Source organism: Salvelinus alpinus, chromosome 1, assembly GCF_045679555.1.
Source record: "Salvelinus alpinus chromosome 1, SLU_Salpinus.1, whole genome shotgun sequence".
Taxonomy (NCBI): domain Eukaryota; kingdom Metazoa; phylum Chordata; class Actinopteri; order Salmoniformes; family Salmonidae; genus Salvelinus; species Salvelinus alpinus.
This window is the reverse complement of record NC_092086.1, coordinates 15687411-15702853: the sequence shown is the minus strand read 5'-3', so window position 1 is coordinate 15702853 and position 15443 is coordinate 15687411. Positions and strand designations below refer to the sequence as shown.

General features: G+C 47.9%; 1 protein-coding gene and 1 non-coding gene across 10 annotated transcripts in view; both read left to right on the top strand.

Annotated features, from left to right (window-relative positions):
* Positions 1–15168, top strand: part of LOC139570581 (cytokine-like nuclear factor N-PAC) — a 26458-nt gene extending 11290 nt beyond the window's left edge. For 2 of the 9 annotated variants that reach the window (XM_071392587.1, XM_071392553.1), the window contains 10 exons: positions 858–911; positions 3140–3190; positions 4363–4436; positions 5033–5153; positions 5379–5489; positions 5731–5832; positions 6678–6840; positions 6950–7129; positions 9521–9645; positions 12784–15168. In XM_071392587.1, the coding sequence (XP_071248688.1) occupies positions 858–911; positions 3140–3190; positions 4363–4436; positions 5033–5153; positions 5379–5489; positions 5731–5832; positions 6678–6840; positions 6950–7129; positions 9521–9645; positions 12784–12858 (1056 nt within the window). In that variant the 3' untranslated portion in view covers positions 12859–15168. The remainder of the gene's footprint in view (positions 1–857; positions 912–3139; positions 3191–4362; positions 4437–5032; positions 5154–5378; positions 5490–5730; positions 5833–6677; positions 6841–6949; positions 7130–9520; positions 9646–12783) is intronic. The other 7 variants (XM_071392579.1, XM_071392597.1, XR_011674120.1 and 4 more) reach the window with 6 other exon arrangements.
* LOC139540249 (small nucleolar RNA SNORD35) lies at positions 4567–4649 on the top strand. The gene has a single exon (XR_011668138.1). It is a non-coding gene; the product is annotated as a small nucleolar RNA SNORD35 (small nucleolar RNA).
* Positions 15169–15443: the final 275 nt, after the last annotated feature.

Here is a 15443-nt window from a genome sequence, read left to right as displayed (position 1 = left end):
CTGGAGGACCAGGGTTGGGAAACACTGGTTTAGAGAATACTACTAGTGGTTTAGACAATACTGCTAGTGGTTTAGACAATACTGCTAGTGGTTTAGACAATACTGCTAGTGGTTTAAACAATACTGCTAGTGGTTTAGACAATACTGCTAGTGGTTTAGACAATACTACTAGTAGTACTACCAGTTTAGAGAATACCATTAGTGGTTTAGAGAATACCACTAGTGGTTTAGAGAATACTACTAGTGGTTTAGAGAATACTACTAGTAGTACTACCAGTTTTTAGAGAATACCACTAGAGGTTTAGAATACTACTAGTAGTACTACCAGTTTAGAGAATACCACTAGAGGTTTAGAGAATACCACTAGTAGTACTACCAGTTTAGAGAATACCACTAGAGGTTTAGAGAATACCACTAGTAGTACTACCAGTTTAGAGAATACCACTAGAGGTTTAGAGAATACTACTAGTAGTACTACCAGTTTAGAGAATACCACTAGAGGTTTAGAGAATACCACTAGTAGTACTACCAGTTTAGAGAATACCACTAGAGGTTTAGAGAATACCACTAGTAGTACTACCAGTTTAGAGAATACCACTGGTGGTTTAGAGAATACCACTAGTAGTACTACCAGTTTAGAGAATACCACTAGTAGTACTACCAGTTTAGAGAATACCACTGGTGGTTTAGAGAATACCACTAGTAGTACTACCAGTTTAGAGAATACCACTAGTAGTACTACCAGTTTAGAGAATACTACTAGTAGTACTACCAGTTTAGAGAATACTGAAGTCTCTTCCATTGTAGCCAGTACAGGATGATTCCCATTTCAACAGTTGAACTCTCTTCCATTGTAGCCAGTACAGGATGATCCCCATTTCCACCACTTTCTGCTCAGCCAGACTGAGAAGGTAAGAGGGAAAGTTTGCTGAACGTTTGTTTAACACTTTTGCTTGGTTGGGGGGGGGGGTTGGTTTTGCAGCTGTTGCACTGTGACTGCACACTGTTGGGGTTTTAAGGGCTCAGGGGGTGAGGTTCCCCCTAGGTACAGATCTAGAATCATCTTTCCCTCCCCCGTGCTAATCTGACCCAAGATCAGCGTCTACGGGCAACTTCACCCTACTCCGTTAGGTGGGAGAATAACATAGGAGTGTGTATGAGCTTCATAGGAATGAAGTCTGCGTTCCAATTGGTTATCCTTCTCTTGAAGACTCTCCATCATGGATTTCAGAATGGTGGAAACTGACTTCGTCCAGACGGTGCTTAGACGGCACCGGTCGGGTGCTTTTTAAATCCACGATGGGGAGTGTGCAAGTGCACACTTCAGGAGAAGGGTATAGAATCAGGAAGCAGACAGTTTGGGGACCTTTTGTGTTGTTGCTTGTAACTGTTTTCTCCTTTGATCATTAATTAACCCTTTCTTCCCCTACCTTTCTCTGTGGTGTAGTTCAGTGTGTTGCTTTATTAGGCAGTTAATTCAATGTAAATGTTTATCTGCACACTACTGTGGCGATTCCTTTTACGTTTCACTGGTACTTCTAATGGGGGCACCGTTTTTAATGAAAGAAATCAATTAGATGGTTTATTTTGTCTGGAAGCACGTGAAATCTATTGTTTGTAGAGCTCCCTTCTCCCTTCCTTGCCTCCCTTCCCTCCCTTCCTTCCCTCCCTTCTCCCTATCCTGCTGCTCTTGCATGGATTTCCCTCTGAATCCTTCCTGCATCCCAGATGCCACCCTATTCCCTGTATAGTGCACTACTTTTGACCAGAGTCCAAAACCCTATTTCCTGTATAGTGCACTACTTTTTCAGGCAACACTATGCACTCTGAGTTCCATAATTCCTTGACTTATTTTCGACACATGGCGAGCCACAGCCCTGAAGGTGTAACTGTTAAAGTATAGCACCGCGTGGCCAGTCTGATAACTCAGTACAGTTGTAACTGCTATTACCTGCATGTTACAGTTATCTAATCACACACCAGAAACTACTAGTACAGCACAAACCGCCAAAGTCTAGTCCAGGGGTGTCAAACATACGGAACAAACTGAAAATACTTTCCAATGACTAAAACCAAATAGAAACGTGATAATGGACCTACATTCATACAGTTTATTGACTGTGTCCTTGTTGCTAATAATCATTTGAAATAAAAGCTAGACAGTCAGGAAGCATCAAATTTCCCAAAAAACGATGGATAGTGGACTATTTTGGCACATTTTGACAGAGGATAATGAATCCATTTTCATTGCGGCCCTCCGGGACTCGTGGAGGATTAAATGCGGCCCCTGGGCAAAGTGAGTTTGACACCGCTGCTCTAGTCACACACACAAAGACTATGTATATTGTCTGAGGGAGATTCAGAGTGAATATACACAAACTCAAGAGGACGCTCCATAACACAGCTTCGGTGGAAAGTTAGCGACTCTACATGTATATAAAACAATTAAATATATATTTTTTTAAATATATAAATGCCCCTCTCATTTTCTACTTCCTCCTAGAATTGGATGAATCGACTCGACACTGAATTTGTGAATCACACAGTCCTCGTCTGTGTTACCAAAGCAGGCCTAGCAGCCTGCTACAAACCCTAGCTAGCGTTAGCTTAGCTGTTCAACGACAACACCAGAACTAGGAATAAAAAGTGTCTCTGTTCAGTCAGTGAGTGAATCCCAAATGGCCAATTTGGGCCCTGGTCACCAGTAGTGCACTATAAAGGGAATAGGGCCCTGGTCACCAGTAGTGCACTATAAAAGGAATAGGGCCCTGGTCACCAGTAGTGTGCACTATAAAGGGAATAGGGCCCTGGTCACCAGTAGTGTGCACTATAAAGGGAATAGGGCCCTGGTCACCAGTAGTGTGCACTATAAAGGGAATAGGGCCCTGGTCACCAGTAGTGTGCACTATAAAGGGAATAGGGCCCTGGTCACCAGTAGTGTGCACTATAAAGGGAATAGGGCCCTGGTCACCAGTAGTGCACTATAAAGGGAATAGGGGCCTGGTCACCAGTAGTGCACTATAAAGGGAATAGAGTGCTGTTTTGGGATGCATCCAGTGTGGTGGTTTTAGGAGGATGTTAGCAGCACTGTTTGTGTGTAAACTAATGTGTCCCTTGAACCTTTTCTCTCCCTCCTCAGCCTGCCTCATCCATGGAGCCTATCAGTAAACGCCTGAAGATCGTCGAGGAGGTGAGCAAGCAGTCTGTCTCAAACGGATCCCTGTAACTAGGGCCCTGTGTAGCAGTCTGTCTCAAACGGATCCCTGTAACTAGGGCCCTGTGTAGCAGTCTGTCTCAAACGGATCCCTGTAACTAGGGCCCTGTGTAGCAGTCTGTCTCAAACGGATCCCTGTAACTAGGGCCCTGTGTAGCAGTCTGTCTCAAACGGATCCCTGTAACTAGGGCCCTGTGTAGCAGTCTGTCTCAAACGGACCCCTGTAACTAGGGCCCTGTGTATGTAGGGGTACAGCTGGAGGCGTATGTTATGTAGGGGTACAGCTGTATGTTATGTAGGGGTACAGCTGTATGTTACGTAGGGGTACAGCTGTATGTTACGTAGGGGTACAGCTGTATGTTACGTAGGGGTACAGCTGTATGTTACGTAGGGGTACAGCTGTATGTTACGTAGGGGTACAGCTGTATGTTACGTAGGGGTACAGCTGTATGTTACGTAGGGGTACAGCTGTATGTTACGTAGGGGTACAGCTGCATGTTATGTAGGGGTACAGCTGTATGTTATGTAGGGGTACAGCTGTATGTTACGTAGGGGTACAGCTGTATGTTACGTACATTTACATTTACATTTAAGTCATTTAGCAGACGCTCTTATCCAGAGCGACTTACAAATTGGAAAGTTCATACATATTCATCCTGGTCCCCCCGTGGGGAATGAACCCACAACCCTGGCGTTGCAAGCGCCATGCTCTACCAACTGAGCCACACGGGACGTAGGGGTACAGCTGTATGTTACGTAGGGGTACAGCTGTATGTTACGTAGGGGTACAGCTGTATGTTACGTAGGGGTACAGCTGTATGTTATGTAGGGGTACAGCTGGAGGCGTATGTTATGTAGGTTTTGCATGTGGGTTTCAGACGTGTATATATTTATCACATGTATGTATGTCATTGGTTTCAGTCTTAATTCTGAGGAAGACTCAATTTATACCACAGAGCCCCATGGGGCTTCCTACATGACACACATTACTGAATGGCATTTATTTTCATACAAACAGCAAGTACTAGATCAAATATTCCATTAACGAGTCATCCCCACTAGATACAGTATGTTTGTACTCCTCTGTGGTCGGGAACTCTCGATGCGCGTGTTAAAATGATCGTGTTTTGTTGTTTTGGTCTGTACAGGACACGAGGTCACCGTCTATCCAAGCTGCAGACAGCACCGCCATCAACGGCAGTATTACTCCCACAGACAAACGGTAGGAGATACTGGAATTATATATATATGTATGTAACTGTATTATCACCATGTCTCTCCTATATTTCATCAGTAGTACAGGCTGTTCACTCTGCGTGTAATAACAGGTCATGGAATATAATCAACTCTCCTGCAAGTGATGTTTTTCTCACGATGGTCTTCCAAGCCGCTGTGGCTTTGAGGAAACTGCCTGAGGCAACTCTGATGCAGTGTAACTTGATGATGGAGCGACGTGTTGGTCACTGGCTGCACCCATATAGTAGACCAGGATCTGTATTTACACACTGCTGATATGGCCTCAGATTTCCCTTTTACATTACATGGACAAGGGTACCTGATCCTAGACCAGCTCTGACTGAATACTGAGGTGGGACCTGATCCTAGACCAGCTCTATGACTGAATACTGGTCCTTTTAGATTACATGGACAGGGGGGACCTGATCCTAGACCAGCTCTATGACTGAATACTGGTCCTTTTAGATTACATGGACAGGGGGGACCTGATCCGAGACCAGCACTCATCTGAATACTGGCCCCAGTGTTTTTTGTCCATCAGGAAAATGATAAAACATGTAAACTTGTATCTTTCCTTTACAGGATAGGGTTCCTAGGGCTGGGGCTTATGGGTAGCGGAATAGTGTCCAACCTGTTGAAGATGGGTCACGTCGTCACAGTGTGGAATCGTACAGTAGAAAAGGTACCGCAAGACAACCAACACGTGAGAAAATACCACACAGAATTTACTCCTGTGATTCCATCAGAACTATTATTATTTAAACCACAGTTATTTGGTACAGTATTTTATTCTATGCAATAATTCATTTATTTATAATGTAAAGTAACAAAGTTTGGGTTTGGTGCTGATTTTGAGCTACGTCCTGTTGTGACATCCCTTCCTGTGAGCTCACTTCCTGTCTTGTTCCTGTTGTCTTCCCGCTGTCAGTGCGACCTGTTCATCCAGGAAGGGGCCAGGTTAGGGCGGACCCCAGCAGAGGTGGTCTCCATGTGTGACATCACCTTCTCCTGCGTCTCAGACCCCAAGGCTGCCAGGGATGTAAGTACTGAGGGAACGAGGACACATCTCAACAGATGATGTTTGTATGTGTGTAGTCAGGCCAGATTTCCAGGCAGATGAAGAAGAGTGAAATGTTAGTTGCAGTTAGTAAGCTAGTAAGCTTGGTGTGATAAGTATTGTAATGCCTTTTTTAGTTCTGACTGCAGTGACTCATTTATCTCACTACATATGACTCTTAATACCCCTCTCTCTCCTCTCTCTCGTTCTCTCTCTTTGCCAGTTGGTGCTGGGTCCCAGTGGAGTGCTCCAGGGCATCAGGCCAGGGAAATGTTACGTAGAGATGTCTACCGTGGACCCAGAGACCATCACAGAGCTCTCACAGGTACACACACACACAGAGCTCTCACAGGTACACACACACACACAGAGCTCTCACAGGTACACACACACACACAGAGCTCTCACAGGTACACACACACACACACACAGAGCTCTCACAGGTACACACACACACACACACACAGAGCTCTCACAGGTACACACACACACACAGAGCTCTCACAGGTACACACACACACAGAGCTCTCACAGGTACACACACACACACACACACACAGAGCTCTCACAGGTACACACACACACACACACACACAGAGCTCTCACAGGTACACACACACACAGAGCTCTCACAGGTATACACACACACAGAGCTCTCACAGGTACACACACACACAGAGCTCTCACAGGTACACACACACACAGAGCTCTCACAGGTACACACACACACAGAGCTCTCACAGGTACACACACACACAGAGCTCTCACAGGTACACACACACACAGAGCTCTCACAGGTACACACACACACACACAGAGCTCTCACAGGTACACACACACACAGAGCTCTCACAGGTACACACACACACACAGAGCTCTCAGGTGCACACACACACACATAGCTCTCACAGGTACACACACACACACACAGAGCTCTCACAGGTGCGCACACACACACACACACACACACACACACACACACACACACACACACACACACACACACACAGCATGTGATTCCAGGTGTATGCTACTCCCACTGTCGCTAGGTCATCACTCTCCCGTTGGGTACCGTCGTTACATCATCAATCATCTTATCCTATGCTCTCTCATTGGCTCCTCTACTGCCACACCACTGTCTGATTGGCTCCTGTCTCTGTCTGTCATTAGGTGATATCGTCGCGGGGCGGCCGCTTCCTGGAGGCTCCTGTGGCTGGGAGCCAGCAGGTGTCTAACGAGGGCATGCTGGTCATCCTAGCGGCCGGAGACAGGACGGTCTACGAAGACTGCAGCTCCTGTTTCCAGGCCATGGGCAAGACCTCATTCTTCCTAGGTAGATGGTCTGAGTTTTACGGGTGTCTTATCTCAGGGCTATCCAATGTCCTGTGTGTTATCAGGTGAAGCAGGCTAACGTGTGTGTGTGTGTGTGTGTGTTTTCTCAGGTGAGGTGGGTAACGCAGCGAGGATGATGCTGATCCTCAACATGGTACAGGGAAGCTTCATGGCAACCATCGCCGAGGGGCTGACCCTAGCCCAGGCCACAGGCCAATCACAGCATACCTTCCTGGACATCCTGTCTCATGGTCAGATGGCCAGCACCTTCGTGGACCAAAAATGCCAGAGTGAGTCGGAAACAAAAAGCCCCGCCGAGTCGGAAACAGAAAATACACTGTCTTCCAAATGGCACCCTATTCCCTATATAGTGCACTAGTTTTGACCAGGGCCCTATTCCCTATATAGTGCACTGCTTTAGACCAGGGCCCTATTCCCTATATAGTGCACTGCTTTAGACCAAGGCCCTATTCCCTATATAGTGCACTAGTTTTGACCAGGGCCCTATTCCCTATATAGTGCACTAGTTTTGACCAGGGCCCTATTCCCTATATAGTGCACTGCTTTAGACCAGGGCCCTATTCCCTATATAGTGCACTGCTTTAGACCAAGGCCCTATTCCCTATATAGTGCACTAGTTTTGACCAGGGCCCTATTCCCTATATAGTGCACTGCTTTAGACCAGGGCCCTATTCCCTATATAGTGCACTGCTTTAGACCAAGGCCCTATTCCCTATATAGTGCACTAGTTTTGACCAGGGCCCTATTCCCTATATAGTGCACTGCTTTAGACCAGGGCCCTATTCCCTATATAGTGCACTGCTTTAGACCAAGGCCCTATTCCCTATATAGTGCACTAGTTTTGACCAGGGCCCTATTCCCTATATAGTGCACTGCTTTAGACCAGGGCCCTATTCCCTATATAGTGCACTGCTTTAGACCAAGGCCCTATTCCCTATATAGTGCACTAGTTTTGACCAGGGCCCTATTCCCTATATAGTGCACTGCTTTAGACCAGGGCCCTATTCCCTATATAGTGCACTGCTTTAGACCAAGGCCCTATTCCCTATATAGTGCACTGCTTTAGACCAGGGCCCTATTCCCTATATAGTGCACTGCTTTAGACCAGGGCCCTATTCCCTATATAGTGCACTGCTTTAGACCAAGGCCCTATTCCCTATATAGTGCACTAGTTTTGACCAGGGCCCTATTCCCTATATAGTGCACTGCTTTAGACCAGGGCCCTATTCCCTATATAGTGCACTGCTTTAGACCAAGGCCCTATTCCCTATATAGTGCACTAGTTTTGACCAGGGCCCTATTCCCTATATAGTGCACTGCTTTAGACCAGGGCCCTATTCCCTATATAGTGCACTGCTTTAGACCAAGGCCCTATTCCCTATATAGTGCACTAGTTTTGACCAGGGCCCTATTCCCTATATAGTGCACTGCTTTAGACCAGGGCCCTATTCCCTATATAGTGCACTGCTTTAGACCAAGGCCCTATTCCCTATATAGTGCACTAGTTTTGACCAGGGCCCTATTCCCTATATAGTGCACTGCTTTAGACCAGGGCCCTATTCCCTATATAGTGCACTGCTTTAGACCAAGGCCCTATTCCCTATATAGTGCACTGCTTTAGACCAGGGCCCTATTCCCTATATAGTGCACTGCTTTAGACCAGGGCCCTATTCCCTATATAGTGCACTGCTTTAGACCAAGGCCCTATTCCCTATATAGTGCACTAGTTTTGACCAGGGCCCTATTCCCTATATAGTGCACTGCTTTAGACCAGGGCCCTATTCCCTATATAGTGCACTGCTTTAGACCAAGGCCCTATTCCCTATATAGTGCACTAGTTTTGACCAGGGCCCTATTCCCTATATAGTGCACTGCTTTAGACCAGGGCCCTATTCCCTATATAGTGCACTGCTTTAGACCAAGGCCCTATTCCCTATATAGTGCACTAGTTTTGACCAGGGCCCTATTCCCTATATAGTGCACTGCTTTAGACCAGGGCCCTATTCCCTATATAGTGCACTGCTTTAGACCAAGGCCCTATTCCCTATATAGTGCACTGCTTTAGACCAGGGCCCTATTCCCTATATAGTGCACTGCTTTAGACCAGGGCCCTATTCCCTATATAGTGCACTGCTTTAGACCAAGGCCCTATTCCCTATATAGTGCACTGCTTTAGACCAGGGCCCTATTCCCTATATAGTGCACTGCTTTAGACCAGGGGCAAATTGGAAACTCGGAGCGTAGTGAATTCAACACTTGCACAAGCAACGTGCTAGAGGCGTCACTACAGACCCTGGTTCAATCCCGGGCTGTATCACAACCGTCCGTGATCGGGAGTCTCATAGGGTGGCGCACAATTTGCCCAGCGTCGCCCGGGTTAAGGGAGGGTTTGGCCAGGGTAGGCAGTCATTGAAAATAAGAATTTGTTCTTAACTGCCTAGTTAAATAAAGGTTGTTTGGGGCAGGTGTTATCCCTAAAAGCATGACTCGTTTAGTAAAAGATGTCGCAGTAATGATGGATACAGAAGTTCCCCTGATTGTTCCATGTTCATGTTGTAATACCTTCTTCGTCTATGATTTAAACTATTCAAAATGGTACATTTGTTTCATTACATCTCTCCACTGGTAATGATGAGGTCTTTCCCCCCGGATCTTTCCAGATATCCTACAGGGCAACTTCAAACCAGACTACTATTTGAAACACATTCAGAAGGATCTGAGGCTAGCCATCTCCATGGGCGACACAGCCAATCACCCGACCCCTATGGCTGCAGCAGCCAATGAGGTAAGACGTTGTTGGATTGACACACACAAAATGGCCGCCAATGAGATTCCAAATGGCATTGGGGGTAGATCCTAACTGTTTCAAACGGAATAAATGTCCACATACCCATAGACATTTTACCCATATTGTTAGCCCAGCACCTACAGTATATAAAATGGGATATACGTATTCTACATAAGGTATGTCAACATTACTAACTGATATATAATAACCTGTCACTGTGGGAACACGGGGTCCTAACCTGTCACTGTGGGAACACGGGTTCCTAACCTGTCACTGTGGGAACACGGGGTCCTAACCTGTCACTCTGGGAACACGGGTTCCTAACCTGTCACTCTGGGAACACGGGGTCCTAACCTGTCACTCTGGGAACACGGGTTCCTAACCTGTCACTCTGGGAACACGGGGTCCTAACCTGTCACTCTGGGAACACGGGTTCCTAACCTGTCACTGTGGGAACACGGGTTCCTAACCTGTCACTCTGGGAACACGGGGTCCTAACCTGTCACTCTGGGAACACGGGGTCCTAACCTGTCACTCTGGGAACACGGGTTCCTAACCTGTCACTGTGGGAACACGGGGTCCTAACCTGTCGCTGTGGGAACACGGGGTCCTAACCTGTCACTCTGGGAACACGGGGTCCTAACCTGTCACTCTGGGAACACGGGGTCCTAACCTGTCGCTGTGGGAACACGGGGTCCTAACCTGTCGCTGTGGGAACACGGGTTCCTAACCTGTCACTCTGGGAACACGGGTTCCTAACCTGTCACTGTGGGAACACGGGTTCCTAACCTGTCACTCTGGGAACACGGGGTCCTAACCTGTCACTCTGGGAACACGGGGTCCTAACCTGTCACTCTGGGAACACGGGGTCCTAACCTGTCACTCTGGGAACACGGGGTCCTAACCTGTCGCTGTGGGAACACGGGGTCCTAACCTGTCACTGTGGGAACACGGGGTCCTAACCTGTCACTGTGGGAACACGGGGTCCTAACCTGTCACTCTGGGAACACGGGGTCCTAACCTGTCGCTGTGGGAACACGGGGTCCTAACCTGTCGCTGTGGGAACACGGGGTCCTAACCTGTCACTGTGGGAACACGGGTTCCTAACCTGTCACTGTGGGAACACGGGTTCCTAACCTGTCACTCTGGGAACACGGGGTCCTAACCTGTCACTCTGGGAACACGGGGTCCTAACCTGTCACTGTGGGAACACGGGTTCCTAACCTGTCACTGTGGGAACACGGGTTCCTAACCTGTCACTCTGGGAACACGGGGTCCTAACCTGTCGCTGTGGGAACACGGGTTCCTAACCTGTCACTCTGGGAACACGGGTTCCTAACCTGTCACTCTGGGAACACGGGTTCCTAACCTGTCACTGTGGGAACACGGGTTCCTAACCTGTCACTGTGGGAACACGGGTTCCTAACCTGTCACTGTGGGAACACGGGTTCCTAACCTGTCACTCTGGGAACACGGGGTCCTAACCTGTCACTCTGGGAACACGGGGTCCTAACCTGTCACTGTGGGAACACGGGTTCCTAACCTGTCACTGTGGGAACACGGGTTCCTAACCTGTCACTCTGGGAACACGGGGTCCTAACCTGTCGCTGTGGGAACACGGGTTCCTAACCTGTCACTCTGGGAACACGGGTTCCTAACCTGTCACTCTGGGAACACGGGGTCCTAACCTGTCACTGTGGGAACACGGGTTCCTAACCTGTCACTCTGGGAACACGGGTTCCTAACCTGTCACTCTGGGAACACGGGTTCCTAACCTGTCACTCTGGGAACACGGGGTCCTAACCTGTCACTGTGGGAACACGGGTTCCTAACCTGTCGCTGTGGGAACACGGGTTCCTAACCTGTCGCTGTGGGAACACGGGGTCCTAACCTGTCGCTGTGGCAACACGGGTTCCTAACCTGTCGCTGTGGGAACACGGGGTCCTAACCTGTCACTCTGGGAACACGGGGTCCTAACCTGTCACTGTGGGAACACGGGGTCCTAACCTGTCGCTGTGGGAACACGGGGTCCTAACCTGTCACTCTGGGAACACGGGTTCCTAACCTGTCGCTGTGGGAACACGGGGTCCTAACCTGTCGCTGTGGCAACACGGGTTCCTAACCTGTCGCTGTGGGAACACGGGTTCCTAACCTGTCGCTGTGGGAACACGGGTTCCTAACCTGTCACTGTGGGAACACGGGGTCCTAACCTGTCACTGTGGGAACACGGGTTCCTAACCTGTCGCTGTGGGAACACGGGTTCCTAACCTGTCGCTGTGGGGACACGGGGTCCTAACCTGTCACTCTGGGAACACGGGTTCCTAACCTGTTACTGTGGGAACACGGGGTCCTAACCTGTCACTGTGGGAACACGGGGTCCTAACCTGTCGCTGTGGGAACACGGGTTCCTAACCTGTCGCTGTGGGAACACGGGTTCCTAACCTGTCGCTGTGGGAACACGGGTTCCTAACCTGTCGCTGTGGGAACACGGGTTCCTAACCTGTCGCTGTGGGAACACCAGAGTGTCAGGGGTCCAGTACTTCTGGTATCATTTCTCTGTTCACTCTTTGGGGACATACAGACACGAGGGGGGGGGGGGGCATACAGACAGGGGGGGCATACAGTCGCTGAGGGACACGACGCCCCTGGGACGCAGACACTGGGGGGGGGGGGGGGCATACAGTCGCTGAGGGACGCAGACACTGAGGGGGGGACATACAGTCGCTGAGGGACGCAGACACTGAGGGGGGGACATACAGTCGCTGAGGGACGCAGACACTGAGGGGGGGACATATAGTCGCTGAGGGACACGAAGCCCCTGGGACACAGACACTGAGGGGGGGGACATACAGACACGGGGGGGGGGGGAGAGACAGACATACAGTCGCTGAGGGACACGAAGCCCCTGGGACACAGACACTGATTGAAACTTCATATTTACCAGAGAAGAATCTTGCTACAAGACCATCTCATGTTTTCTAATCCAGTGAGATTGTTTCTTTTGGAACACCTCTCCTATTCTTTGGACCAAATTCTGTTTCCGTGAACAATAAAGTTATGTTTTGTATCACTTTATGACAACGTTACTTCTTGATACATAGTAACCATGTTTTTCTGTCTCTGTCTCATCTGTAGGTCTACAAGAGGGCTAAAGCACTGGACCAGTCAGACAACGACATGTCAGCTGTCTACAGAGCCTACATTCACTAAACCTCCTGAAGAGTCTCTCCTCGACCTGTCCTCTCCTCGACCTGTCCTCTCCTCGACCTGTCCTCTCCTCGACCTGTCCTCTCCCGACCTGTCCTCTCCTCGACCTGTCCTCTCCTCGACCTGTCCTCTCCTCGACCTGTCCTCTCCTCGACCTGTCCTCTCCTCGACCTGTCCTCTCCCCGACCTGTCCTCTCCCCGACCCGTCCTCTCCCCGACCCGACCTCTCCCCGACCCGTCCTCTCCCCGACCCGTCCTCTCCCCGACCCGTCCTCTCCCCGACCTGTCCTCTCCCCGACCTCTCCCTGACCTGTCCTCTCCCTGACCCGTCCTCTCTCCGACCTCTCCTCTCCTCTGGACCACACTTATCTTTTTATAAATTTTTATTCCCATTTTATTAATTATTTTTGCCTGGCACCAGAGATATTGGTGTACTTCCCAGATGCCATCCTATTTCCTATATAGTACACTACTTTTGACCAGGGTCCATGATTTCCTCGTGAATGAAGCTGAATCCCCAACTCTGCAGAATCAGGGCCCTTGGGGCTCTGGTCAGAAGTAGTGCACTACATGGGGGAATAGTATGTCGTCTGGGAGGCAGCTATTCCTTCCCGGTAACGTGATGGGAACCTCTAACTAGTCCACCCGGAACATTGCACTGACTGAGGGTTCTAATGATGCTAGAAGAATGGTCCACAGAAGGTAGCTCCCCCCCCCCCCTTCACATCTTTGCGTTTTGTTGTCGATAGTGTTGGTCAAGTTTGTGATGGTAAAGTACTGCAGGGTGTTCAGAACAGATTTTGGGATGCGGCCCCCATTGCTGGCGCACGGTAAGATGTTCAGTAGTGATTTGGAACGCGACACGTTGCCTATTGCTGTCGGGTGGGTTTTGAAGCTGCTCGGTAAGATGTTCAGTAGTGATTTGGAACGCGACACGTTGCCTGTTGCTGTCGGGTGGGTTTTGAAGCTGCTCGGTAAGATGTTCAGTAGTGATTTGGAACGCGACACGTTGCCTGTTGCTGTCGGGTGGGTTTTGAAGCTGCTCGGTAAGATGTTCAGTAGTGATTTGGAACGCGACACGTTGCCTGTTGCTGTCGGGTGGGTTTTGAAGCTGCACGGCCCATGGATTAATTTATCACTCTTTTTCTTTCTTTGCATTTTATTTAATTATATGTGTGAAAAATGTCATCTTTAATTAGAATGTCCAGAATTTCATCTAAACGTATAAAGCTGTTGATATTATCTTTTAAAAAGAGGGCAAAGGCTTGAGGAGCACCAAGAGGAATAATGCCACTGCATTGCCTTAATATTGGAACCATTTGAAATCTTCTGACATGTATTTATTTATTTTTTAGACGCTCTAGATCTCTCTATTCTACTTCTCTTTTGGTGCAGTTTGGCCTGGAGTTGTTTCCGTAGTTGTCTGAATCTGAACAGTGTTTGGTTTGTTGTGTTAGCCTGTTAGATAACTTGTCCCCTTAAGGTTATATTAATAAGGTTATTCTGATGCCTTGTAATACAGTAATGACTTAATCCGTCTTCTAACCGGGATTCATCCCAAATGGCACCCTACTCCCTTTGTAGTGCACTACTTTAGACCAGAACTCTGATCAAAAGTAGTGCGCTAGATAGGGAATAGGGTTCCATTTGGACACATCCCGGGACATTAAGGTGATCATGTTTAAAAACCCATGCAGTGGTCTAACATTATTAAACACAGGCAAGTTGATCACTTTTTATTGTACATGTGTGTTTTGGACCCACGTTGCTTAGCGACCTGTTTGTATTTTAACATGACTATAGATCGCTTGGCTTGATGACTTGGGTTATTGCACCACGACAGTTCCCCTTTGCAGTGGGGGATAGATTAGCCTGGGTCCCCGTCTGTTTGTGCCGTCATGCCAACTCCTTGTCACTCATTGTCATATCCAACATGTTGGGCTTGACAAGTACAGCAAGGAAGTGGGCCAAGACCACAAACAGATCTGGGATCAGACTAAGGAGGAAAGATTTATTTCTTACCAGATCAATCACCGTATAGGAAACTGTCTAACTACAGAATGTGCATTTCAATCATGAAATGAAATTTGAATCATAAACCACTCCCTGAGATTCAAGGCCCAAACTACAACCTTTTACGTTCTCCTTAAAAGGGATACCTGGCAGGGCCATGAGAAGACAGGCAATTGTTACCTGAATGGCAGTGGGGGAATTTAGACCACATAAAACATAACAAAATAATTTACTTTAAAGAGAATGAGTCACCATCGAAAGACCTCGTAACCTGCTTGAGGTGGGTTATTGTCATTTCAATAATGGTTTTATCCCTTTCTGTTTTAGTTCATTTTGATTTGAAAAAAATGTGAAACTATTCAACTCTTTGTAAAACACAATTGAACATGTATAACCTCTGATTTTGGTTGAATATAATTTTCATGTCGCAAGGTCTTGATCATCCCATTTGTAGAAGTAGGGCAAAAGGAAAATCTACAAGATGTAAATTTAAGTTTTAGGTTTAATTTGTTTAAACACAGAAATAGTTTAAAGATTTAAGAAGTATGTTTTTAGTAGGAAACATTCAAACAAAT